The following is a 26,697-nucleotide window of genomic DNA, read 5'->3' as shown; positions in this document are numbered from 1 at the left end:
TTTAATCAATTGGGCATAAATATATTGTAGGGGACAACTGAGTAACCCTATTCTGGTTACATGACCACATTTGGAGTGGTCGCTGTAGCCAAAAGGGTAGAATACTATAGTGGACAGGCCTGACTCACTTGCCCTGTGCTGGGAATGGTTTCCGGCTTAAGGACTGCACAGTACCACCAGATACACAAAAGAAGAGAGAGAGGTGCAAAAATCTGCTACAGTGTATTGCTTCCTTCACTTTGATTTTATACTTTCTGTGGATTTTGGAGTGAGAGCCTGACTTGGGTTCTTATATTCAGGTACCTGCTAGCTGTGTGAACCTGTACAGATTACCTGCCTTTTTTAAGCCTCAGGTTTCTCATTTGTAAAATAGTGAAGATAATAATATATATTATTTTAAAGATAGGATGAGGAAGTATGTAAAATGTTTGACATTGTGTCTGGCATGTAGTAAGCACTCGATAAATGTTCATAAATATTATTTTTAGCTGTTTACCTATTAGTTTTTCTCTTCTAGGTTTTGCCTCCTACTTCCTGTGTGCAGATGCAATTTTGGTAAAGCTTTTAAAAGTTATTTATAAGTAGAATACATAATTTAATTCAATAATACAAAATATAAAGTTACTGTAATTATTAAAATTACTCTTAGTAATGTATCCTAGAATAACAAATTGTTCCAGGAAATTTTTTTCAAGGTTATATATTTGATATGTTCAGCAATGTTTATCTTCATTATAAAATTGAATCTTGGTATAGGTCATACTGGAGACCTATTAATTAGACATTGCCACAGCTGGTTACTGATAATAAGAATAAGCTTCCATTTTTGAGCTACTGTGCAAAATGATTTATATACAAAATTGTTAATATTAACAATTTGGTCTTGTTATGTGTTATTCTTGTTTTGTAGATAAGGAAATTGAAACTCAGGTAACAGTATAAAGGTTAGGAACAAGGTCACTGGAGTAAGATAGAACTGAGTTCTAAGCTCAACTCTGCTTCTTGTTCTATGATCTTGCTTGGGCCTTTCTGGTCCTCAGTTTCTTCATTTGTAAAAGGTGGATAATGTATTTTATAATGTATATTAAGCATCTAGTATAGGGTAGTACATAATAAATGCTCAATACATGGTTCTTTCTATTATTACTTTTATTGCCCAAGAGCCTTTCACCTCATAGGAAGGGGTCCTTTGAGAATGTTAGCTTTTAACATCTGGTAACCTATTACCATTTTGGACAGCAGAAAAGGCCCAAAGTGTTCTTATGTTTATTTACTCTCATATCATCTTTTCTGAATTATTACTTCACCATTGCTTTGCTATTTTTAAGCACGTTGGTTAATTTTATCATACTGTAATTTATTAATCTTTTGAAATAAGGACAATATCTGTTCTGTTCTTTATTTAGAAGCTCAGTAAACTATATATAAAGGATAAAAAAAGAATATTTGGAATATTTCATTTATCTCATTGTGGGCATTTGGGTACTTAATTATTTAAATTTATTAATAGCTTCATTTTAGCAGTAGATTATAGCATGAACTAGGAAAGAAGTTTTTCAAGGTTCCATGGAACCTATATGTAAGCATCTTGAAAATAAGTGTGATCAAAACAGGCATGTTTTAAAAAATTTATTTTTATATCAGTAGTAAAGTGTTTTCCATTCTGTCTCTCCTCACGTGAGTATGGGGGAATCTGGACTTTACAAGCATTCAGAAGTGTTCTAGAGGCTGAAAGAAGTGGAAAATATAGGTTAAAAAAGGCTTCTGTGAAAGAGAAGTGATGCTGTTGCTCACAATGAATGGTAGTAAAGACTCTTACATCTGCATATCAAAATGGTTGATGATGATAATTGTAACAGATAATTGAAGAAATATAATGCATTAAATTTTTTTGCTCTTGAAAATTAAAATGTTTTGTTATTTTTACTCAGTATTCTGAGGATTCTCCAGTATTGAGGAAGGCACTGAGGAATTATTGAAAAGTTGTTGAACTGGCCATCACATTTCAGAGAATGATTTTTCATTCATACTAGTCATATGAATAGTCTTATATAGTGGTGCTTATCTATCACCTTGGTAGATGTGAAGTTGATATCAAAGGGTGAAAGTGAAGATAGTGAAGCAAGATTCTAAACTTTGATATGATGTGAAGATACCATGAAAGGCTTGTTTTCTAATCTTGAAATAGTCCATAGTTAAGCTATAATGTGAGTTTTAATTTCCTTAAATGCTTTATTAACATTTCACACTCTGAAATTACATGATTTTTAGTTTTTAACTTAAAAGACTTTGGTCATGGGTGCCTCATAAAATTTGTCAGTCTTATTTCTGTGAAGACTTTTGAATGTTAGCTCAAGCATTCAATATTTGAAAATTGACAGAAAAAATCATCAAACTTCTTAACATTTTTCAAACATTTTTGAAATTTCTTGATAAGTAGTTATTGGATAGACTAAATACATCAAATAGAAATGAGATATTGAAAACTCAGTCATCTCATTTTTTGTTCAAAGACAGAAGTATATGCCTTGCCAGTAAGAGAAATGCATGCTTTAATTTTTTATTGCTTTGTAAATGATCCTCTCTTCTATTCTTGAACACTTTTCTTATTTTTGTACGCTCTATAAATGAATCATGGTTTTGAACTTTTTTACATCAGTAATAAAAATGAAATTTGATTGGTTTGTAATAAAGAAGGTTCTTTTCATAAAAACAGTCATTTTGTCATGACAATTCCCATTAACTATAACTGTGTTAGCAAAATAGAAACCATAAAATGCATTTCATTGTGTTTATTCACTTAGCTGTGTTTTTGTGCTGATTATATATTTTTATCTCTAAGAATTTGTATAAGCCAAAGAAGTTTCTTTATAATTTAACCTGCCAAAAAGACTTTTGGTATGTATATTTATCCCAGTGGATACAGTATACTTAGGTATTATAATGGAGTTTCCCCCCAAATGTTAGATTTCATAATCTGGTCAACCTAGACCACTAAGTAGAACTTTATACAAATAAATTGTGTCATATGTTTAACATGAAGAGGCCAAACATTACTACAGTATTTATTTCTGTAAAGTAATATTGGCAGCAGATTCTTTAGTGAGTTAGCCTTTTGTTGACCTCCATTTCTTTTGATTATTAGGCTTTATGTTAGTTGTTTTGGCATCATGAATTATATGTAATGTCTCTAACTTTCTCATTTTATAAACTAAAAAAAATTTGTCAGAAATAATGAAAAATAAAAGTTGCTGTCTTTTTTTTCATTAGACATTATTGTTATTTTTACTATTACTGTTCATCAATTTAAGATTCTAATTTGGCTAGTGGACAAGAACTAGTTACATATTATTAACTATTTCAGTGGTGATTGACATTTGTTCTTCAGATGACATTGTGAATTATTCTTGATGTATTTTCTCCCCAGATTTCTCCTTTTTGCCATGTATTTGTACTGATAGTATGATACTTTTCACTTAGTATCTTACTATAATTGAGTAGCTATTTGGAGAATGTAAAATAATTTCTACTTTAAAATAAATATTTAGAAATCATAGAGTGCAGATTAAAGGCAAATATAAAGTATGTTTTCATTATTTAATGTTTTGGATTATCTTTGTATCATAAGTAGATGACTCTATTGGTTTGCCTTTTATGAAAAGATATAAGATTTGAGTTTAGCTAGAGTCATCGTTGTTTTTCTCTTGGATTCTCCTGTTTTTCCCTTAATCTCTTAATGATATAACAACTGCCATTCAGATCAGTTTGTAATGATGAATGTAAGCCATTATAGTCATGGAGTACCAAATTCTGAGGACTAGAGGCCAGGGAGTCATGGTGATATGGTCAGCAAGTTGAAGATAGAATGAGATATCAGGAAGATAAAGTTTCAAGATAATGGATTAATAAAATGAAACTGACTAGAGAGAAAATGGAAATTTCAACAGCTATTTCTGAAGCAGTAAAGTGGAATTTGTGAACATAATATGGTCAGGAGTCAGTTTGATAACTGATTTAGATGAACAGGGAGTTCTGTGAGGCTTCAGATGAATCAACATTTAGTTTTATCTTTAATGATAAATATGTAATGAATAGTAAGCGTTAAAACTCTTAACTGTTACCATTGCAGTGTAACCAACCACCCCAAATTTAGGAGTGTAAAACAGCCATTTTATTATGTTCATGGATCCTCTGGGTCAGTAATTCAGACAGGGCACAGGAGAGAGAGTTCATCTCTATCTACCTTGGGATATCTGAGTCCTCAGATGCAAAGGCTCAAAGACTGAGGGTGATCCAGCAATTAAGCGCTGAAAACATCTGGAAACATCTTCACAGACATGTCTGACGATTGATTCTGTTGAAGACCTCAGCTAGGATTGTCTTCTGGAATGCTTATATGTGGCTTCTCCATGTGGCTTGGTTTCCTTAGAGCCTACAGGCCTGAGGGTAGTCAGACTTTTTACATGGTGACTCAGTTCTCCAAAGACAAGTGTCCAAGCTAACAAGGTAGAAGCTGCATCACCTTTTATGACCTAGCCTTGGAAGTCTTGCAGCATCACTTCCACTATATTCTCTTGGTCAGAACAGAATTACAGGCCTGCCAGATTCAAGGGAAGGGGGATTAGATTTCATTTCTTGATGGGGAAGTGGTATGGTTCTAGAAGACCTTGTGGGGCAAGAGATATTGTTGTGGCCATCTTTAAGAAATGTAATCTGCCACAGTAACCAAGATAATATTAGTGGTGCAGAGGGCTTTGCTAACCTGTTTTAATTAGAGCTGGGCCAACTTACGACTGAAGAGAGGTTCTAAAACAGCATGGGGGTAGATGGGAGGTGGGGGTAGGTAGAGTGGTGTGAAAATGTGGTAATGTACTTTACAATCAATTAATTATCTGGAGCTCCCTAAAATTACTGATGCCTGCCTTGCATTGCACCCCTTCCCCAACATGTATGCATAAACACACATTCTTTTTTTCTCTCACCAAAGACGACCTCTTATTATGGGAAGGTTGAAGGGGGCAATAAGGCACATTTATTTTTCAAATATTCCATAGATGATTTGGCTGTGTATCTCTGGTTAGGAATGATTGAACAATTTGGAGAGAAAGAGAATTCTTGAGTTTCCACTGTTGAATTTAGTATCCATTGTTGAGATGTTATCATTTCTTAATTTGGTTCAGTGGTTTTATTTTCAGTTATAGTAGTTTTTTGCTGTTAGATGTCTTTTAGGCTTTAGATAGCAAAAGACCTGCTTGTCTTTTCTGTAGAATGTATTTATCTGTTGAGTAACTAATTTGTGCTAGGTGATTTGCCAGGCACTGGGGGTACAAAAACAAGTAACACAATTCTTGCCTTTGATGAACTTATATTCTTGTGCTGGACATGGCCATTGAAATATATAATTTCAATATAAAGGTATATCCTATGATAGAAATCTGCACAGAGACAGCTAGTTCAGGAAGCCTTTGCTGAGTATTTTACCTACTTTTCCTCAAACTGAATTAGAGGTGTTAGGTTTTTGGTAAACATCTAAAGTCCCTGACCCTCACCTTCTTTCTGGCATGCTTCTGATTATTTTTTGGACCAATTCAGATTTCATCCTGTGAATTCTTTCCTTTCTTCCTTGGAAAGATTTAGTTATTCAAGCGTATTCCTATATGGCTTTATACACACTTCTGGTTTAATGTGTATATTATTAATTATTGATTGAAAGTGTTCTGTGTGCTAGGGACTGTAAAGAACATTTACATAGTTAATCTAATTTTATTCTTCAAACAACCTTACAAGAGAGTTAATATTTTCCTCTTCTACAGTGAGGTAATTGAGGCACGACGAGGTTAAGCAACTTGGCTGAGATCACTCATAAGTTGTATTAATAGAATTGGGAGGGGAACCCAGGAATATCTGACTCCAAGACCTATGTTTTTTCCCTACACTTAATGTATTCATTTGATGTATTGTAAATGGTTATGTGTATCTCAGTCACTTCCTCTTCTCACCTCCCTTCCTTGTCCCTCACCCCCTCAGCAAAATTAGATCCTAGAGAGCAATGTCAGTTTTATATTCATTTTTGTCTTTTTATTATAGTTCCTAGTACATTTAATAATCTATTTGTTCACTTAAATGGTTTTAATATTTTTTGGGGGAATCTGAGGATTTCCTACCCTGTTCTCCTATTCATGAAGGAATTCTGTAGTGATAAGGCTGTGTTATCTTATTTCTTGTTTTTTCTTCTTGGAGAATCTTGGCAGTTTTGCCAAGATTTCAGCAGGTGTAATAATAAATCAGATTCTTTGTAGGGGACCATTTGTTTCATAGCTAGTTGGGAGGAGTAGGGAAGAATAGAGAGTTTTTTGGTTACCTAGCTTGATGTGAGATAGTGACTATATGTAAAGTATAATACTTAGAACAGTAATCACATACTATATACTTAAAAAAATAGGTGCTGTTATTATAATTATTGTATTTGGTTTAGAGTACTAGGGAGAGCTGCTCTTTAGTTTGAGGGATACCTGTTTTCCATCTCTAGAATTAGATTTAAGGAACCACTAAACTATTGCACCTTGAAAGTTAACATTGTTGAGGTCTGATAGTTGTGTAGGGCTGTTTTCTTACCTCTAATTTTTGGCCGGATATTGCACTTTTAATCTTAACCAGCTGTTTTTGTATGTTCTGCCATTGATCTCATATTCATTTCTGTTTCTGAGAAAAGCTCAGAATGGTATCAGTGCCTCTTCTTTTCTGAATTTCAGATTATCATTTTTAAAGAGAATTCAAATTTTGAGTCCTAGCTACAAGGTTCTTATCTATCAATTCATAATAATCATATGTAGTTAACCTGCTTTTTATTGGAAATTAGTAAAAAATGGTGGATTTTTTTAGATGGGGTCTCACTGTGTTGCCCAGCCTGGCCTCAAACTCAGGCTCAAGGGATCCTCCTGCCTCAGCCTCCTGGGAGTATAGAAGTATGCCACTATACCCAGCTATGGTAGATCATTTTAATAATGGGACAAAGTCTAAACATAACTATTTGAGAACATAACAAATGCATACTTACTAAGAAAGAATGAAAGGTTTTAAATTTAATTTGTATTTACTTTAACCTGAGTTATTGGCTTGTTGATGCTGTGAATTTTTCCTGACCCTTGTCTTCCAGAGGTTTGTTTTATGAAATTGATCCTTGAATACAATTTTGGCATTGATCTCTAGTTTCATGTAGATAGAATTAGATGGTTCGTGCTCAAGCCTCACAATTGCTAACTTATTTTTATTTTCATATTGATTTAATCTAATGGAAAAACTATCATATAACCACTTTGGTTCCAAAATAAGTCTGGCCTGAGTTCATTAATCTTAAAGGCTTATTCTTGAACATTATAAACTCGCAACATGTTACTAAGGTATGTTTTAAAACATGGCTTTAAGTCATATCCACAAATACTTAAATATAAGAAGATGGTCAAAAATATTGAAGAAAATGAATCTATATACATTCTTACTACCACTTCCCTGAGTCAAATGAATGAAAGAGATAAAAAGAACTTAATCTTACCTCAACTGCCAGCTGTGTCTCCAGGACAGTCTTTTTTTGTAGTGTTCACAGACCATGTGCCTCACATTTACTGGGAGTGCTTGTTGCAAGTGCAGATTCTTGGTTCTCATCTCTATAGTATCAGAATCTCAGAGTTTATGAAATACATAACTTTACTAAGTTTCTCAGATGATTCTTTTACACTAAAGGTTGAGAACTACTGTTGTAGGATGATTACAATTGCTTTAATTCCAATAATTATTACCCAAGAATGTTTACTTGTGAGCTCTGCAAGAGGTTAGTTGTGTGTTCATTGACTCTAGAGCCAGACTACTTGAGTTCAAATCCTGGCTGTTGTCACTTACTAGCCTTGTGGCTTTGGGTAAATTACTTACACCACTGTCTCGGTTTTCTTATTGTAAAGTAGGGATAAAAATAATAGTGTCTACCTTATAAAGTTGTTGTGAGATTGTTAATGTATGTTAAGCACTTACATGTACAGTAAGTACAATAAGTCTTTTAAAATTTTCTGTTTCAGCTTTATTGAGGTATCATTTACATATCTTGTAAGTGTACAATTCAGTGATTTTTTTTAGTCTGTTTATAGTTGTGTGACTATTACCACAATCTAATAGTAGGTTTCCATCACTTCCAAAAGAAACCCCTTGCCCATTTGCAGTCAAGCCCTATTCCCACTCCCAGCCTGAGTCAACCACTGATCTACTTTTCGTCTGTGTAGATTTGCCTGTTCTGCCTGCACATGTCATATAAATGGAATCATACAATATGTTTTCTTTTGTGACTGGCTTTTTTCTTTGGGCAGAATACTTTTGAGGTTCATCCATGTATCCATGTGTCAGTACTTGTCTTCCTTATTGCTAAACAGTATTCCATTGTATGGATATACTATATTTTGTATGTCCATTCACAGTTAATGAACATTGGGGTTGCTTCTACTTTTTGACTATTGTGAAAAATGCTGTTTTGAATGTTTATGTATAGGTCTTTGTGTGAATATATATTTTCTTTTCTCCTGGGTGATACCTAGGAGTGGAATTGCTGGGTCATGTGGTAATTTTGTGTTTACCATTTTGAGAAATTACCAAATTTTGCATTGTCCTACCAAAAATATCTGAGAATTCCGATTTCTCTACATTCTCTAAACATTTGCTATTGTCTGTCTTCTTGATTATTGTCTTCTTAGTGGGTGTGAAGTGGTATCTCATTGTGGTTTTTATTTCCATTTCCCTAATGACTAATGTGGTTGAATATCTTTTCATGTGCTTGTTGGCCATTTGTATATCTCCTTTGGAGAAATGTCCATTCATATCCCTTGCCCAATTAAAAAAAATTGGGTTATATTGTTATTTTATTATTAGGTTGGAAGAGTTCTTTATACATTCTAGATATAAGGTGTGTGAGTCTTGGTACTCTTAATTGCTGTTATCATAATCATCATCATCATCATCTGCCTAGATAGAAGTCTAGTTATTGTTTGATCAGGAGATAGATTCTCATTATTCTGTAGTTTTATTTAGACTCCAACTTTGGTTATGAAGGGGAAGTTCTGCCCTCTATTAGTTTTCCTACATTTTCAATCTGTATTGCTTTCCATCTTCTACTTCCAGCTGCCTTGGATAGTAATTCTACTGCATCATTCATTCATGTGACCCACTTTTGGTTATTTTAATCTTTTGTTTACCAGTTCTGAATGTATGTGTGGTTGGAGAGATTGATGAGTGATTTGTGGGATATAATTTGAATTACTTGCCATGGTTCAGCAAATTGGCATTCATTTGGCATTTTTCAGATTATACACTGTTGTGTATAATTTTTTCTTAGTCCTTGTGTAGTATGTAGCCCAATAAACCTTGTTATAGGTATACCAAATAATATTTCTTATCATAATGAGGTAGACTCCAGTATTTGTTAGAATTTTTAATTTGAAATGTTATAAAAGTAATGGTGATAGGCCACATGGTACCTCTAAAATATAAGTGCCTTAAGGGAAGTTACTGAGTTTCTTTCTGATTGTATTTTTGGTGCTTAGAATAGTGTGTAGCACATTATATGTAATGAATATTTATTGAGTAAATGGTAAAACCAATTTGTAGAATGTGGCTAAATTTACTTTCTGAAATGAGAACTATGTGTAATTTATTATACGTATTCATACTGGTTGAGTATCCCTAATCTGAGAATCAGAAATGTGAAATGCTTCAAAATCTGAAACTTTTTGAATGCTGACATGGTGTTTGAAGGGAATGCTCATTGGAGCATTTTGGATTTTGGATTTTCTGATTAGGGAGACTTAACTGGTAAGAAAATATTCCGAAATCCAAAAAAATTCAAAATTGAAAGTGCTTGGGACCACAGAAATGGTCCTACACATTTCAGATAAAGGATACTCAGCCTGTATGCAAAAAGCAGTAAAAGATATTGCTCTGATGTCAGTCCGCAAGTTTCTTCTCCCTAAGTACTTAAGATAATGTATAGGCAAGGGAATAGTTCTGGTCTGAACCTTCTTCTAGAAGAACCTTCTAGAGTCTGGGAATCCTTTTGTGTTTGTGTCTTATACTTCGCTAGTTTGTCCTAGAATGTTTGCTTCATGCCTCAGGGCCCTTTTTAAATCTCAGGTAGCCTTTAATCTTTGTATCTACACTTGCTTGCAGCACATTCTTTAAGTAGCCTTACCACAATGTTGCCTGTCTTGTTTTTTATTTAGGTTTATGGAAATGTCTGTGAACCGTGCTTCTCCATTTTCCAACATGAGCCACTTTCTGACCTGAAACACTGATCTCTGCCTGTTGAGGTGTTGGGAGAATGGTTTTAAACTCTTTTTGTGGGAAGAATCACTTCCTGCTTACACATCCTATATAATATTAAATGTTCCCTATGAAACATTAGCTCAGGGGCATCAGTGTTTAATCATTTCATGATCATTATTATCTGGGATATAGTGTTACATTTGATTTGTACTATAGTTTGCAGGTTGAATTTCTGTTGAATTTAATACATAGTCCTTGAAATTCCAGTTTTGATAAACTCCCATATCACCGTATTTTAAGTCTAAACATCTTAAAAATTTATTTAATATGAAACCTTCACATTATAATTGCCTAAAACTTGAAGGGATTTGAAAGTAGTGTCTATGTTGATATCATTGAGCTCATCAGTATAATATTTATACCAAATTAGCAAATTTATTTCCTTTTTTTCTCCGTGTCTTGTAGTAACTTGTTCATGTTTAAGAGCTGCCAAATGTTCTTGGAGCATTTTTTTATATTAGTATTTGCATTTACACCTTTGGCAGGAAGCCATCCAAATTTGGAGATAGACTATACATGTTTTTTACTCTTTTTGTATAGCACTGTCTAAATTGTCTTGCTAAGCTGAAGAGATGACATCTATGAGCTTTTGGAATCTAGTTGCCTAAGGATAAACTGAGTTTGACTTCATTAGTGCACAAATGATAGGTTTGTGTAGAGTTATTATAGCATTAATCAATTTGATGGATTGGAAATACGACAGAACTGAAGCAGCGTGTAATATTAGTGCCTATTATTCTACAAATTATGTCTTCACCTACATTCATATGCCAGAGGAGTCATGTTGTACATTAAGAATGCAGAACAACAACAACAAAAAGAAACCATCAGCAGAGTGTACCTCTTTTCATGGCCCTTCTCTTGTTTCTCTTATATTAGATTGTTAAGAGATGGACTTTGGAATGAGACTTGATTATTAGGTCATAGCACTTTCATACTGTGAAATACCCTGAACTGAGTGGAATAAATAGATGAGCTGCCACCAGAATGACTTATCACCTAACCTGATAATTCAAGAGAATACTGCAAGGAATATATAAAATCTTTAAGAGACTTAGGGGTATACATATGTGAATTTATTGGCTAGCAGTCATTTCACTAAAAATCATAATGGATTAGTAGTAAAGAATATTGATTTTTTTTATATTGTATTGGTTGAGAAAGCTTAAAAAGTAGGTAGCTTAAAGATAATTAAAATGAATGAGAAACAAATATGTGTTTTTTGGGGTTGTGAGTATTGCTTTATCATGTGTGTATTTCTAACATTATTTATTTTATCTTATGGCTTTCAAAAGTCCAGGAATATGTGTCCTCTCTTTTTAATTTTACTTTCTTCTTTGACATAAATACTTACAAGAGTAGAAAAAAATGTCTTTAAAAAATTTAAGAAGTACTCATTTGGATAAAAAGTACTCTCTGTCCCACTAAAGATTGAAACTTAAGAGGCATTTCTTTTGCTCCTGGTAAAGAAAACACTAAATGTGAAATAATTAGGCCTGGGCAAAATTGGAAAGTAGGTAAAGGACTAAACTGGACTTTTTTTTGTTGTTGTTTAAAGACAGGGTCTTGCTCTGTCATCCAGGCTGGAGTACAGTGCTACAATTATAGCTCACTGTAACCCTGGGCTCAAGCAATCCTCCTGGATTAGCCTCCCTAGTAATTAGTACTATAGGCACACGCCACCCCACCCAGTTAATTTTTTTATTTTTTATAGAGCTGCAGTCTCACTATGTTGCCCAGGCTGGTCTTGAACTCCTGGTCTCAAGTGAACCTCCTGCCTCAACCTCTCAAAGTGCTGAGATTACAGGTGTGAGCCACCACGGCTGGCCTAACTGGACTTTTAATAACAGTAATTGGATTCGCACTTAGTTATTGAAGTGCTCTGATATTTGCTTTATTTATAGGTATTCTATATAAAATAGGAATATATTTCTTTATAAAAATGATAAAAATTTAATGTATCTTTTGTTAGAGAATACTATTAGGATAGTAATTCTAATTTTAAAGAGTGAATTAATATAGATCACTAAAAGTACCTTAGAGTAAGTTACTGCTCTGGTGTGAAAGTGATACAGTAGTTTTATCATGAAAGAATTAATTTCTGAAAGGTAGGTGTTTTAATTTGGAACTCTTGTAATAAAGATATTGTTAATACAATTAGACAAAACATTTAAATCTTGATTAATTCAAATTTCATATTTTGGCATACTGTAAAAGCCATCTTCAGTTTAGAGCAATTGAGAAGCCAAGATTTTAATAAATAACCTCAGGACCTAGGAATTTTTCACATTCTAGGAACTTACCTGCTAGAAAGAGAGAGAAGATATTGACCTAACAATATAATAGAGGAGAAAATAATATGTGACATAAGACAAGTACATACTGTTGTAGACAGTTTAGATAAAGGAGAAATTATATTTGTTCAGTTATAAAAGCTTTCTTGGTAGAGGTAGCATTTAAACTTGGTCTTAAAAAAGGTGTAGGATTTAGGTATGTGGCAGTGAAGGAATATTCTGGACTGAGGGGAACAATTTGAGCAAAGTTATGAAAATGAGAAAATGTGAAGTGTATGGGGGAAATTGGAAGTACTCTGGTTGGATGTAAGAGTCTTGTTAGGGCAGTAGGTAGGCAGGCAAGCAACGATCCCCATCCTCCTCACTACTTCATTTGTGTCCCTCCCCAAGCTTTTTCTTTGGTTAAAAAAGGTGATTTGACCAGGGGAGAGGAGGACTCTTCCCTGTTCAAGAATATGTGAATGTCTGGGTTCCATGCTAAAACTTCAAGTAAGTAGTTATTTAATTGGAGCAGTGTTCTCCAATATAGGGTGGGGTATATGCCCTCTGTAGTATGCAAGATAATCCTTTGAGGTACAGGAAGAAAGTATTTAAATTACCTATGCATTTCTTCCATATGTACTAACCCTAAAACTGAATATCTCTTTTTGTAAGATGTTTTATATTAAATATATAGTTTTCATCAGATATTATTGCTGTACCTCTCCTAAGGCCATAGTTAAGGCCCTCAACTATTTGACAAGCCATCTCACTATTCTCCTTTCCACATCCCATGACTCTAACCCAAGGATCCCCATTTTTAAAAATTTCATGTTCTCATCAGTAAAATATTTCAACGTGCAGGGCCACATAGTTATAGAAATCATATAGTTGTTAATTGCTGAGCTAATATATCATAAACTAAAAAAGAAAGTAGAAAGGGTTAAAAAAAACTCCAAGTTCCAGTTGTTTTTAGGCAGCTGTTTAATATTTTAGAGTTGTGTTGTTGGTTGTAGTATTGAAGTCATCTGGGTAAAGTTTATTTTTCATATTGTGCCATGTAGTGTTTTTTCCTTATCTTCCCTGCTGCATTCTTAGCCTAAATGGTACACAGTAATAACAATAATAATGATGGTGGTAATAATAAAATCAAAAGTTTATTCAGCCAACATTTATTGATTGCCTGTTATGTGGTAGGTTCTAGGAATGAAGGGGTAAGCAAAAATCGGACATGAACGCTGGATTCATGGTGCTTATTTTCTAGTGAGAAAGGCAAAATCAAAGAGTTAATTAAATTGATGTAAAAATATTGACTGTGATCAGGGGTATAAAGGGATGTACATGCTGGAAGCCTGCAAAGGGAGTATTTGAACTATTTGGGGAGGCCAGTGAAGACTTCTCTGGGGAGGTCAGTGAAGACTTCTCTGGGGATATACCAGTTACAAAATTTGTAGGGCCTAGTGCAAAGTGGAAATGCAAGGCCCTTTCAAGACTGAGACAGAGGAACATTAAACCAACCATGGGGCCCTTCTAAGTGCCAGCCCAGTGCACCCGTACAAGTACAAGTCCATGAACCTGCCTCTACCTGTGTAAGCGATGTTTAAGCTAAGATGTGACGACACAATAGGAGGGGAAGATTGTTCCAGGCAGAGAAAACAGCACAAAAGAGTCTCGGCAGGAAGGAAGGTGGTACATTCAGAAACTGGTTGAAGGCCAGTGTGGCTGGAGTGCAGAGAGTAGGGGGGGTGTGTGTGTATGTGATGTGAGAGGTAGAGAGGGTAACTTGAAAGGCCAAGTGGAACCCTGTAGGCTATATGGAGGATTCTAGTCTTTATTCCAAGGGGTATACATAACTATTAATGTGTCTTAAGCATAAAGTTTACTTTTGATGTGCTGATAATGCCAGTAACTTGCAGCTTTACAGCATTGGACAGCCTTCTTCCTCAACCTCTCATTTCTTACCAACTTCCTTTTTGGAAACTTTCGGTCTCACCTACTGTATTTATTCTAAGGCTGGGCCCTTCCTTAAGGCTTACGTAAAATGGCATTTTACATCAGGGAGTGCTTTTGGTGGTAGAAAGTGAAAATAGGTAAAGTAGGTGAGTCATGAAATTTTATTTACTATTGGAATAAATCGTGGTCTATCTAAAACATTTCAGGTGAGCTGAAGAAAAACTAGCAAAAGACGAAAATATTTTATTATTGTTTTAAAAGGGTTTTTCTTTTTAAATGCTACAGATTTATAAAATGTGTATTGTCAGCACCATGATTTAAAATTTTTAATCTCCCTCTCTTTTACACATGGTGAGAAGTAAGGGGTGGTATTGCCTGACCTTGGGAAAGAGAAGAGTGGGGAAGAAGTTGTCTTTTTGGACTTCATGTTTCACACAATAGATATTCTCAATAAAGGGCTTTAATTAATAATACCCAAACTAAGAAATAGGCTTTTGCATTATTTGTGTGGACAATAATATTCATAATTAATGAATTTACTTGTGAAGACAGTTATAGAAGTCATTTCCTCGAAAGATACCTGAATGATTGATTTGTAGATCCATTGCCATGCCACTTAAATGAGGAGTTTTACATTTGGCATTCTTTTTTTTTTTTTTTTTTTTTGAGACAGGGTCTCTGCCGTCTCCCCTCCACTTCCCACCCCCCCACCCCAAAGTACAGTGGCATCATCATAGTTCACTGCAGTCTCAAACTCCTGAGCTCAAGCAATCCTGCTTCAGCCTCCGAGTAGCTGGGACCACAGGCATATGCCACCACATCTGGCTAATTTTTCTATTTTTTGTGGAGACAGGTCTTACTCTTGCTTAAGTTGGTCTTGAACTGGCCTCAAGCAATCATCCTGCTTCAGCCTCCCAAAGTGCTAGGATTACAGGTGTGAGTCACCAAGCCCAGCCAAATTTTTACTTTTGGCATTCTTATGGAATAACACTAGCAATTTTTTCTCCCATGTCATGCTTTAAATGTAATTATTTGAGCTAGGTCACATAGACCATGCACTTAAATCAGTGATATTTGTGTACTCTGAGCCGCACGTGGGCAAGATAGGCAGCTGGTCATTCCCTGCATACCCTACCATTTCTTTTCTATAGACGCATTATGGACCACATTTCCTAGCTGCTAAAATAACATGGCTGTATAGGTTTATATCAGTCTACTTGCCTTCTCTTTGTAAATCATAGGTTCTATTTGTGAAGAAAACACCAGATGTTTTGGTAGAGTTACTTTCTGAGAATTTATTTTTAATAATTTCTGAGTTGAAATATAGTTTATATCTTGGATTAAGCAAAACATTCACCCTTTTCACCCCAGTTTCCAGCTTTAGATTCTTTTTTTTTTTTTTTTTTTTTTGAGACAGAGTCTCACTCTGTTGCCCAGGCTAGAGTGAGTGCCGTGGCGTCAGCCTAGCTCACAGCAACCTCAAACTCCTGAGCTCAAGCGATCCTCTTGTCTCAGCCTCCCGAGTAGCTGGGACTACAGGCATGCACCACCATGCCCGGCTAATTTTTTCTATATATATTTTTAGCTGTCCATATAATTTCTTTCTATTTTTAGTAGAGATGGGGTCTTGCTCTTGCTCAGGCTGGTCTCGAACTCCTGAGCTCAAACGATCCGCCCACCTCGGCCTCCCAGAGTGCTAGGATTACAGGCGTGAGCCACCGCGCCCGGCCCCAGCTTTAGATTCTTAATAACAGAGCTTTTGGTATTTATAGGTGACTTCTTTAGTCTTATTTCAGTCAGGTAATATGTTGCCACATTTCTATTACTTTCAGTGTAGCCTGTTGGATTAGATCTGGAGAATGAAACCATGGGGGTGATGATGAATTAATTTTTAACTGAAATTATTGAACACATAAATTGCTGTTCATATAAGAACTCTGTTATATTACAGGGTAGTGAAATAGCTTGTGATTTATCAGAGAACACTTAAATTATATTCAACATATATTTAATGCTAAATACACGTTATTCCATTATTTTAAAAATTGTAATGCATGTCTAGTATGTATACAAAATAGCTAACCAAAAGTTAAAATTACCAGAATATTTAATGAGAACATCCTGTTACCTCCACATAGATGATAATATTAAGTTTAGTAAGTCGTTGATTAGCCAGAATGTTTAGGGAATGAGGTGGTAGGTTTAATCAGGTATCCCTTTTCTTTCTTTCTTTCCACACACAATTAATGAACACCAGCTATATGCAAAACATGGTATAGTGTGGGATACACAGGTGCATATGACACATCTGTGCCCCCAAGGAACTTAGTTTCAATATTTATTCTTTGAAATTTTTGTGAATTTTGCTCCTATCTTTCATTGCTTTAATAAGATTAATACAATGCATATAATTGAATCTTTGATGATTTAGGATCTTATAACAAATGAACCTCATTGTATTGTTTCTAGTATAGATGTAAACAGCATAGGTGTGCTGACCATACAATTCATGCTAAAAGGTTATTTTTAAGTAATTTGCTGATGTCAGCTTGTTTTTGTTTCCCTGACTTTTATTTTAAAAACTGTGTTATACAGGTTAATTGGGTTCTTATTGAAATTTACTTGTTAAAAAGTTTACAGGAAAATATAATATTTTGTTTCATTGCCTTTTTGGTATGTGTGTTGAAATTCAGTAGCCTATATTTATACATGTAATGTCGGTAACAGCATACAAAACTGTGTGGTTTATTATTTACTTGGTGATTTCATGTTATTATCCCTAAGTATAAGTTTGTGTACCTAAAACCAAATCAAACCAAAAGTAGCATTTGTAATTTATAATAATACTGCTGTGTTTTTCTTTTTATTCTAAAGCAAAAGCAAATTAAGGGGTTCATCTTCCCCAGGCCAGGCACTGTTTTAGTGCATTTTAAATGATCAATCTTAAGAAAAAAATGTTTCACATATATAAATTTATTTTTAAAAAAGAACCAGAATTATATATTAGAAATTATTTATTGCTACGTTACATGTTACAGAGACTGGACTAGTATAAACACAATAAAAAAATACCAATTATTATCAAATCTCATATATCTAATTTACTTTCTTGCTGATAGCAAATGTAGTTACTATATTAGAACTGGTGATTCTAATGTTTTAAGGCTTTTACAAAGAAGAATTCAAAAAATGGCATCCTGATATCTTGTATATTGTATCAGTGGAGCCATTGCTTCTTAAGTGCAATTGATTAGACAGAATTCAAATCTAGTGCTTTTCCCAAGCACTGGTAGGTAGGTTGCTAATATTCTCTCTGTAGTTGGAGTTTTCCCTAGATAAGAGATTAAGGGTCAAGGTCAAGGTTCACGTCAGACCTAAGATTAGTGTTACTGGCATTATTTTACTTTGTAGGTACTTAATGCTTCATCATGCTACCTTGCTTTAATTGTTTTTGTGGGGTCGTGGTGGTAGGGTCAAGGCAATGAAATGTTCTAGAATACAATAGAATTCCTTGGTATTTTTAAATACTACCAGCCTATAAGGAAAGATGGACAGCCTGATATAGATATATTTGATTCTTTCATATAATGTCTGTTAGAAGTTTTACTTTGTTGAAAGTTTATAATAAAATGTAAATATGGTTTCATTATCTTTTTTTGTATGAATGAAACAATATTTTTTTATATGTACAAATATTATTTTGGACATGTGTGTTTGTATGAGGCTAAAGGAATCGTAACATATAGGCTGCTTTATTTTTAAATTCTCAATTTTGACTGGGCAAGCTATCTTCCCCCATAAATGACATAAAAAACATAAAAAACAAACTATTACCTACAATAAACCAAACATGCATTTACAACAAATTATCTAACCTGTTTACACAGGTTACCATAGAATCTAGGATGGTGTGATTAGTTGCCATATTTAAGGTAACCTTAGCTATTGACTTTAAATGCTCTAGCTAGGCAAATGTACATCCTTATTAATTTGGTTGGTTATTGATATGTTTTGCCCTGTGTGCCTAATTATCATGCCTTGTTTTTACAGCTACAGAACCTTGGCCTGAAAATGCTACATTATATCAACAACTGAAAGGTAGGTTCTTGTTCACAATTAACATGGCTTTGTGTCAAAATATATTTATTACCAAATAATCCCTCAATAATATAATTTACTGCAAAGAGAACGTAAAACCTAAAGAAGGGATTCCCTTGTATAATTTGTCTAAGAGGTTTTACCTAAACTTGTATCTGCCAGTGTAAACCAACTATTCATGGCCTATAAGGTCCTTAGTTTATTATTGACTCATTATATTGGCTGCTGTAGGCAGTGTAAAATGATGTGGTTGCAGGAGCAGTTGGCAGATTTACTGCACCAATAGCTGAGACAGCAGATTTTTGAAGTCCTGTGGTAAAGTGGGCTCTCAGTAAAAAGGAACTGTTAAAATGTATAGGCTAGGATGGTTCAGGCTCCCTTTAGCAGCTCTTCATATATCATCAGATCACATTATGGACCCCATTTGGGGCTCAGCAGCCTGCTACAGTTGTCAGAAGACTGCAAAGTAATGAAGACTAATAGGCAGCAGCCCTAGTCTTCTAAGCATGGAATTTTTATTGCAGAGAACTTGTCATCTTTCTTTTGTGTGACAGACCTAGACACACTGTGCAATATTAACTGCAAGCTGGTTTTATATGATTGTGAATGCTTTTACTTTTAACTAGAGAGGTTTGAACACATAGTATTTTACTTAATTTTAATGAAAAGAAGAGGAATATTTCTTAAAAACTTGAAAAATAAATTTGATTTTAAATGAGTGATTTTAATTACATATTGCTGATAAAAATGCAATAAATGATTAGTTTTAGAGGAAATAGTCTTATTTACGTTATTTACACACTATGATCATTTAGTAAAAATTCTAATTACACAATAGCATCGATATAGAACTTTGTAATTTCTTTAGTGATAGGCTACACCTTTCCTTTTCAAAGAGAGAACTAATTTTTTAAAATAAAAATATTGTATTTTACTTTTTTAGCAGTTACACTTTTGACTCAGACCTTTCATTGTATTTCCACAGGGGAGCAAATTTTGCTTTCTGACAATGCAGCTTCTCTTGCTGTGCAGGTAAATGTGTAAAAAATGTAATATTTTTTTCCACGCCTAGGTGATTTGCATCATTTTGAGTTGCAGTTTTTTTCCCCCAGAAAATCTGATACTATATGTTTAGAACTTTTTCTGTGTGATTTACCATTATCAATATAACATTACTTCTCTGTGAAGTGTAATTTTGTTATGTAATACTATTCAGTTAATTGTTAGTATATAAAATAAACATGCTAGGCACGTTGTGTGTTTTAGCAGTTTTATTTTTGGCTAGATATGATGGTAGTGATTCTTTGGGGTGATATGTTCATTTGTGAACTCAGAATTATTTTCTCATTTGTTTGTAAAGATTATATACCACATATTTTTAAGTATCATTTTGCTCATTGTACTCATTCTAGCGTTAATCCATTTGGTAATCTTGAAGCAGACATGTTCTTCTCTAGCTACTCCTTAAATATTTATTGATCATATGAGCACTTATTATTCCCCAAACCATTTATGGAATGCAGTAACTCTTCAAGTTGTATATCACAGTGTATAATCCAAAAAGATTAGTGGCCCTGTGAACTTTAAATTGTACTACAGGAAGAATAGAATACTTTGGGATGGTTTGCTTGGACAAAAAAAGAAATGTTTATGTAGGTTATGGAATTGTAATATAGTTATTCAAACATTTTACATATTTAGCTGCTGTTTACTTAGCTTATATAGTTTGAATTACGAAGATTTTATTGTGTAGCACCTAAAAGATAATTCAAAAGAGAAATGTAAGATATGTGACATTTATTGGAAGTGAGACTGAGTTTCTTGAGGACAGAATGAAACGGTAGGAAAGGAACTGTTTGTTGAGCTTTTGTTGTGTTCTATGCATAATGCCAAGGACTTAATTTTAGGTCATCTCATTTATGCTTTTTATTCAGCTTGATATCCTCTGGGTTTAATAATAGTGTCTGATACTGTCATTCAGTATGACAGAATGATAGTATGTCATTCAGTATATCTTTGTTTTGTTTAAGGCAAGGAAGGAAGAATAAGATGGAAAGAATGTGCTTGGACAATAATTTGTTAGTATGAGTATCTATAATTATCTTTGTTTCTTTTAGATTTATGTATTTTTACAAAGAATATAAATTATTTACCTTTATTTTGTCTTTAGATGCTATTATTATAACTAGTTTTCTTTTTTATGTTAACTTTTGATAAGCAGAAATTTTTAGGCATATACAATTAATAAGAACTTTATATTGCTATTTGTTAACCCATTTTAGATTTTTGGGGTGTTTTTGGTGAGGGATATGGAATTTAAATTTTATTATCAAATACTAATAACATTGTGCCTAGTGTATAGAATGTACCCAGTAAATGTTTGTCATATGAGTGGTTTATAAGTGTGGTGAAAGTAATCTTGCCTAATAACTAACAGCACAAGTAAATTATTTGCTGTGTATCAAATAATATTTTCAGTCTTTATATCTTTGGAAAGACAGTTTCAGGGCATAGTGAATATTTTATTTGAAGCACTGATCCTTAACCCTTTTTAATTGCTGTTTTGGGGATAACTCTTTCAGGATCTGACAAAAGCTACAGAACATTTTTCCCAAAAACATTCCATTGTACACACAAAAATAAAAACTAAAACATACTCAGGCTATTCTGCATATGGGTAGGTTTACTGATCTTCCAGCTGAAGCTCTCTGGGGATACCCTAGGAAGAGCCCTTAAAGCTAAATAATGGTACTTTAGGAAGTACTGAAGTAATTTTCATCAAATAGGAAGGTATTTTGAGTAAGAATAGACCAGTGGTTCTCAGCTGAGGAGATCTTTATCCCCCAGTCCCATGTTCCCCCCACCACCCCATTTTATAGTGTTAGACATTTTGTTTGTCAAAACTGTTGGGTGGGGGTGCTATTGGCATCTATTTTGTGGACACCAGGGATGCTGCTAAAAATCCTACACTACACAGGACAGTCCCTCCACAACAAACAGTTAGCTAGCCCCAAATATAAATAATGTCAAGGTTGAGAAAATCTGAGATGGTTTATCCAGTGTCCAGTACAAAGCAAGATATCAATATATTACCATTTTAAAAAACTGAACATTTTAAATAATCTGGGGAAGGGAAGAAAAAAGAAATCTTAGTGTGTACTTTATCAGTTCTATTTTTATCATTTCTATTAATTTGCTTTTCCATCCTCAAATCATAGTAGCAATTAAAAATAAAACCAGAAGAAAAGGACCTTTTAAAATGTAGAACTTTACTTAACCATTTCAATTTTTTTATCCTACATATGTCACTTAGATGATAAATTAACCAGCATATATTAAAAATTCTTGGTTTTCTTCAATATTCTTTGGCTTGACAGCTGATAGTAGCCATGACTATAAATGTGACTTTTCCAGATATCTGATGTAAACTTTATGGAGTAATTTTCTTCTATATAGTGGACCGGCATCCGTTTAGAAGAATCAGTTAAAGGCCTCATGTTCGATGTATAAAATTGATTAAAACAATATGACAGGTATCCATACACTGGATATTTTCTAGAAGATACCAGATATCAAGCATCAGATATTTTAATAGTCTGCCAGTTAAGCCATCAGGAAATTTAAATTTTACTACTCCCATAGACTTGGTATTTATTATACCCCTGGAACTAAATGGTTAGATCTTTTCTGAGCAAATGAAACTTTATGATTTTAGTTTAAAAGAAAATCAGTTTTTTTCGTGTGCCTGTTATTTCCTCTTAGATTTGTTTTCCTTCTCTCATCCATAAAGTATTGGTATTACTTGAAGTATTTGCCTGGTCATAAATGATCTCGTATGTTGAGTATAGTGAAGTATTAGTGTAGTGTGTTTCTCTGGTCCCATGAACTGTGTGTGTGTATACGCAGTATTACAGATACACGCATACACACGCACACACACACACACACACATACAATGAGAATGAGAATCTTCCATTCTATACTTCTACTTTGAAGGACTTAAGCCTATATTGATTGGACAAAGAGCTTTGATAATAGTTTTCTGTTCCTACTTTTTCTTACCCCCAAACCTAAACCAACTATCCAATAGATATACAATGTTGTCCACATATGTAATTTAAAATTTTCTAGTAGCCTAATTAAAAAAGTAAAAAGAAACAGGTGAAATTAATTTTACTAATATATTTTATTTAATCCAGTATATCCAAATATTATCATTTTAACATGTAATCAATACAAAATTTATTGAGTTTTTTGTTGGTTTTTGAGACGGTGTCTCACTCTGTTGTCTGGGCTAGAGTACAGTAGCATCATCATAGCTCACTGCAACCTCAAATGTCTGGGCCTAAGTGATCCTCCTGTCTCACCGTCCCTGGTAGCTGTGACTACGGGTGTGCCCATCCCCACCCCACACACACTCAGCTAATCTTTTAAGTCTTTTGTAGAGATGGGTTCTCACTATGTTGCTCAGGCTGGTCTTGAACTATCCTGGCCTCAAGTGATCCTCCTGCCTCAGCCTCCCAAAGTGCTAGGATCACAGACATGAGCCACCACACCCAGCCATATTTTTTTTTGGTCTCCCCAGGCTGGAGTACTGCGGTACGATCATAGCTCACTTTAACCTCAAACTTCTAGGCTAAAGTGATCCTCCTGCCTCAGCCTCCCTAGTAGCTGGGCCTACAGGTGCATGCCACAACATCTGGCTAATTTTTTTATTTTTTTATAGAGGAAGGGGTCTTGCTATGTTGCCTCAGCTGGTCTCAAACTCCTGACCTCAAACCTCAAGTGATCCTCTTGCTTCAGCCTCTCAGAGTGCTAGGATCATAGGCATGAGCCACCATATCCAGCTTAATGTGATATTTTATATTTTTTTCATATTAGGTTCAAAATTTGATGTGTATTTTACACTTACAGTACATCTCAATTTGTACTAGCCACATTTCACATGCTCAATAGTCATGTGTAGCTGGTGCCTATTGTATTAGACTGTGCAGATTTAGAAATATAATATTAACAAATACATAAGGACTGTCAGTTTTCTGCAAAAAAAGTTTTATTTTGTTTAAGAAGTTCATGTTTATTGATTGAGTATATGCTGTCTTTTATAGCAGATTCCACATATGAAATGGGGAATTGGTCTCTGTTTCAAATATAGCATACCTTAAATAGAATTCTTTGGAGTCCACTTTCTCAAGGCTTCTTGGGCGTGGCTCTGGGTCATGGTCCTCAAATTTGGTTCAGAATAAACCTCCTTAAATTAAAAAAAAAATAGAACTCTTTGTTTCAAGTTTGAGCATCTGCAAAACAGAGATATTAACAGAAGCTATCCTATTGGGTTGTTGTGACAATCGAATATGTTAACATATGTAAAGCACTTAGGAAAGTACCTGGTATACTGTAAATATGCAATGAATGTTGGTTATTACTTCCTTTTCTCCTGATTCTTTGACTGAAATATCAGCAAGAGGAATGGAAGCTTGCAGGCTTGCTAATGCCTAAAAACACCCAAAGTAATTGAAAATAAATGTTATGTAAAGCAATTGAAAATAAATGTTATGTGTAAGAATTTTTGGCCGTATTTGTATTTGTGTGAACATTAATTTTTGTAATCATTCTTTATCTAAAAAAGTTAATATTGAATGCATTAATTCAAACAAAATGTTATTTTAATACTGAATAAGATTTGTTTTAAAATTTAATATTTATTGAATGCTTTTGTAGTATAAGACACAACCGAGAGCTTTTATATGGAGTATTACATTTAATTCTTCACACAACCCTAGGTGAGGGTACTACTGTTACCCTCATTTTAAAGATGTGGAAACTGAAGCTCAAAGGCTCTGCCCAAGGTCATAGGAGCCCACAAATTGTGGAAGTAACAGAAACATTAGCATTGGTTGAGTGCCGCATATGCTTGTCCCTGTGCTGAGCACTTAATTCTTAACTCATTTAATCCTTATTACAACTGTATAGGTAGATGTTATATGAGGTATGTATCATAGATAATCCTCTCACACAGCAGCCCTATGAGGTAGGTACTATTATTATTCCCATTTCCCCACAGATTAGGAAAGTAAAACAGAGATTAAACAATGGGCCCAAAGTTACATAAGTAGTACTTGGCAGAGCTGGAATGCAAACTCAGGGAGTCTTGAGTTGACAATCCACACTCATAACACTTTGCTGCATATCCATCTAGTCCAGTGATACAGAGCTTTGAAGTTTTACCCAACAATAAGTGAACATTTAATCACAAATTATTTCTGACATTTCTTAGCAAATTATATCTTAAAATTTATAGTTTACATTAAGTTGTGAAAGATAAACATGTCTCAGCTTCTGAATCTTTGAAATGGGATAAAGGTAGTCTTACCTCTACTATGTATTATTATAAAGCTTAAGTTAGGTAATAAATTGGAAATTCTTTTGAAAAAAGTGAAAGAGATAGGAATGCAAGATGATGTTGAATGTAGAATTAGTGCCTATTTTGACTTCAAAGATTTATGTGCATATTTTGTGAATGTCTTTATATAATAAAATGTTACTTTCTAGTAAGTTTTAGAAACAATTTCACTTATTATATATGACGCCAATTTAAAAAGAAACTGGTTTCCTTCTTTGAATGGCTTACTCTAGATGTTACAAAAATTTGAATTTGTTTTTTAGACAGTGGCTCAAACTGATGATTATAATTATAGAATGCTGCATAAAAAAGTAATCTTTTTACTTCAAAGAAGAGCAGCATTTAAGTTCAGATTAAACGCAATGTCCATTCCTTACCCTTTGTGAATAAATACTTTATCTCTAAAAATGAAAGAGGAAGACAACAGAAAAAAAAAAAACTATTTCTTTTCTGTTGAATATGTCAAATCATTAAAAAAAGTCAGCAATTTTATAGGCCCCATTAATGCTAGGCCATGAACACTAACATGTCGGATCTGCTGATAAATACTTAGCTGACCCTTGCTTTTTCCTTCTAGCAAATGATGCTTTTTAGGTGGACATATTAATTAGCAGTTAAATGATAATGTCCTAATGTAGTGTTTGGGAAAGAGCAGGAGGGAGGAGTATCCGTCTTTTCTTTCAGGCTGCAGGTTGATTGTTACATTGGAGAAGCAACTGTGAATATGAAAATACAGCTTGTATAAACTTGTCATGTCATTCAAATGGCCACAGTAGACAGCTTACCTGTAGAATTTTAGAGGAAATGATTTTGAATTTTCAGTTTGGTTGGGCACATTTTTGCTTTAAACAAGTTGTTCAGGGTTGTATGCAGTTTTAAAGTGTTCATTTAAACATGATGTAAGTACAAGTAGGATGATACCAGTGGATATATTTTAATAAAGAATTAATAGAATAATATTTTATGAAAATATTTAAAAAATTGATATAACTTTTTCTTACTTCAAAATATTATGGGGTACAAATGTTTTTGGTTACATGTATCAATTTTGTTATGCTTGAGTCAGGGTTATAAGTGTGCCCATCACCCAGATAGTGTTCATTGTACCTGTTAGGTAGGTTTTCACCCATCCCCTCCTGCCCCCTCCCCCGTGCTTGATTTCCACTGAGTTTTACTTCCCACTGTCCACATGTGTGCTCATTGGTTAGTTCCAATTTAATAGCAAGTACACGTGGTATTTGCTTTTCCATTCTTTAGGTACTTCACTTAGGATAGTTCTATCCAAATTGTTGCAAAACTCCTTAATTCATCCTTCTTCATGGTGGAGTAGTATTCTGTGGTATACATATACCACATTTTGTTAATCCACTCATGAATTGATTGGCACTTGGGTTGATTCCATATCTTTGCAATTGTGAATTGTGCTGTAATAAATATTCTCATGCAGGTATGTTTTTTTGATAAAATGACTTCTTTGCCTTTGAGTAAATACCCAGTAGTGGGATTGCTGGATCAAATGGTAGGTCTACTTTTAGTTCTTTGAGGAATCTCCATACTTTTTCCAAAGAGGTACTAATTTGCAGTCCTACCAACAATGTATCAGCGTTCCTT

General features: G+C 34.0%; 1 protein-coding gene across 3 annotated transcripts in view; it reads left to right on the top strand.

Annotated features, from left to right (window-relative positions):
- The window catches only part of MTX2 (metaxin 2), a 59,125-nt gene that overhangs the window by 5,889 nt on the left and 26,539 nt on the right, over positions 1–26,697 (top strand). For all 3 annotated transcript variants that reach the window (XM_069470490.1, XM_069470498.1, XM_069470485.1), the window contains exons 2-3: positions 18,636–18,683; positions 19,669–19,715. In XM_069470490.1, the coding sequence (XP_069326591.1) occupies positions 18,636–18,683; positions 19,669–19,715 (95 nt within the window). The remainder of the gene's footprint in view (positions 1–18,635; positions 18,684–19,668; positions 19,716–26,697) is intronic.

Source organism: Eulemur rufifrons, chromosome 1 (genome assembly GCF_041146395.1).
Source record: "Eulemur rufifrons isolate Redbay chromosome 1, OSU_ERuf_1, whole genome shotgun sequence".
NCBI classification, from domain to species: Eukaryota; Metazoa; Chordata; class Mammalia; order Primates; family Lemuridae; genus Eulemur; species Eulemur rufifrons.
The sequence above is the reverse complement of the archived record's forward strand: the minus strand, read 5'-3'. Positions and strand labels throughout refer to the sequence as shown.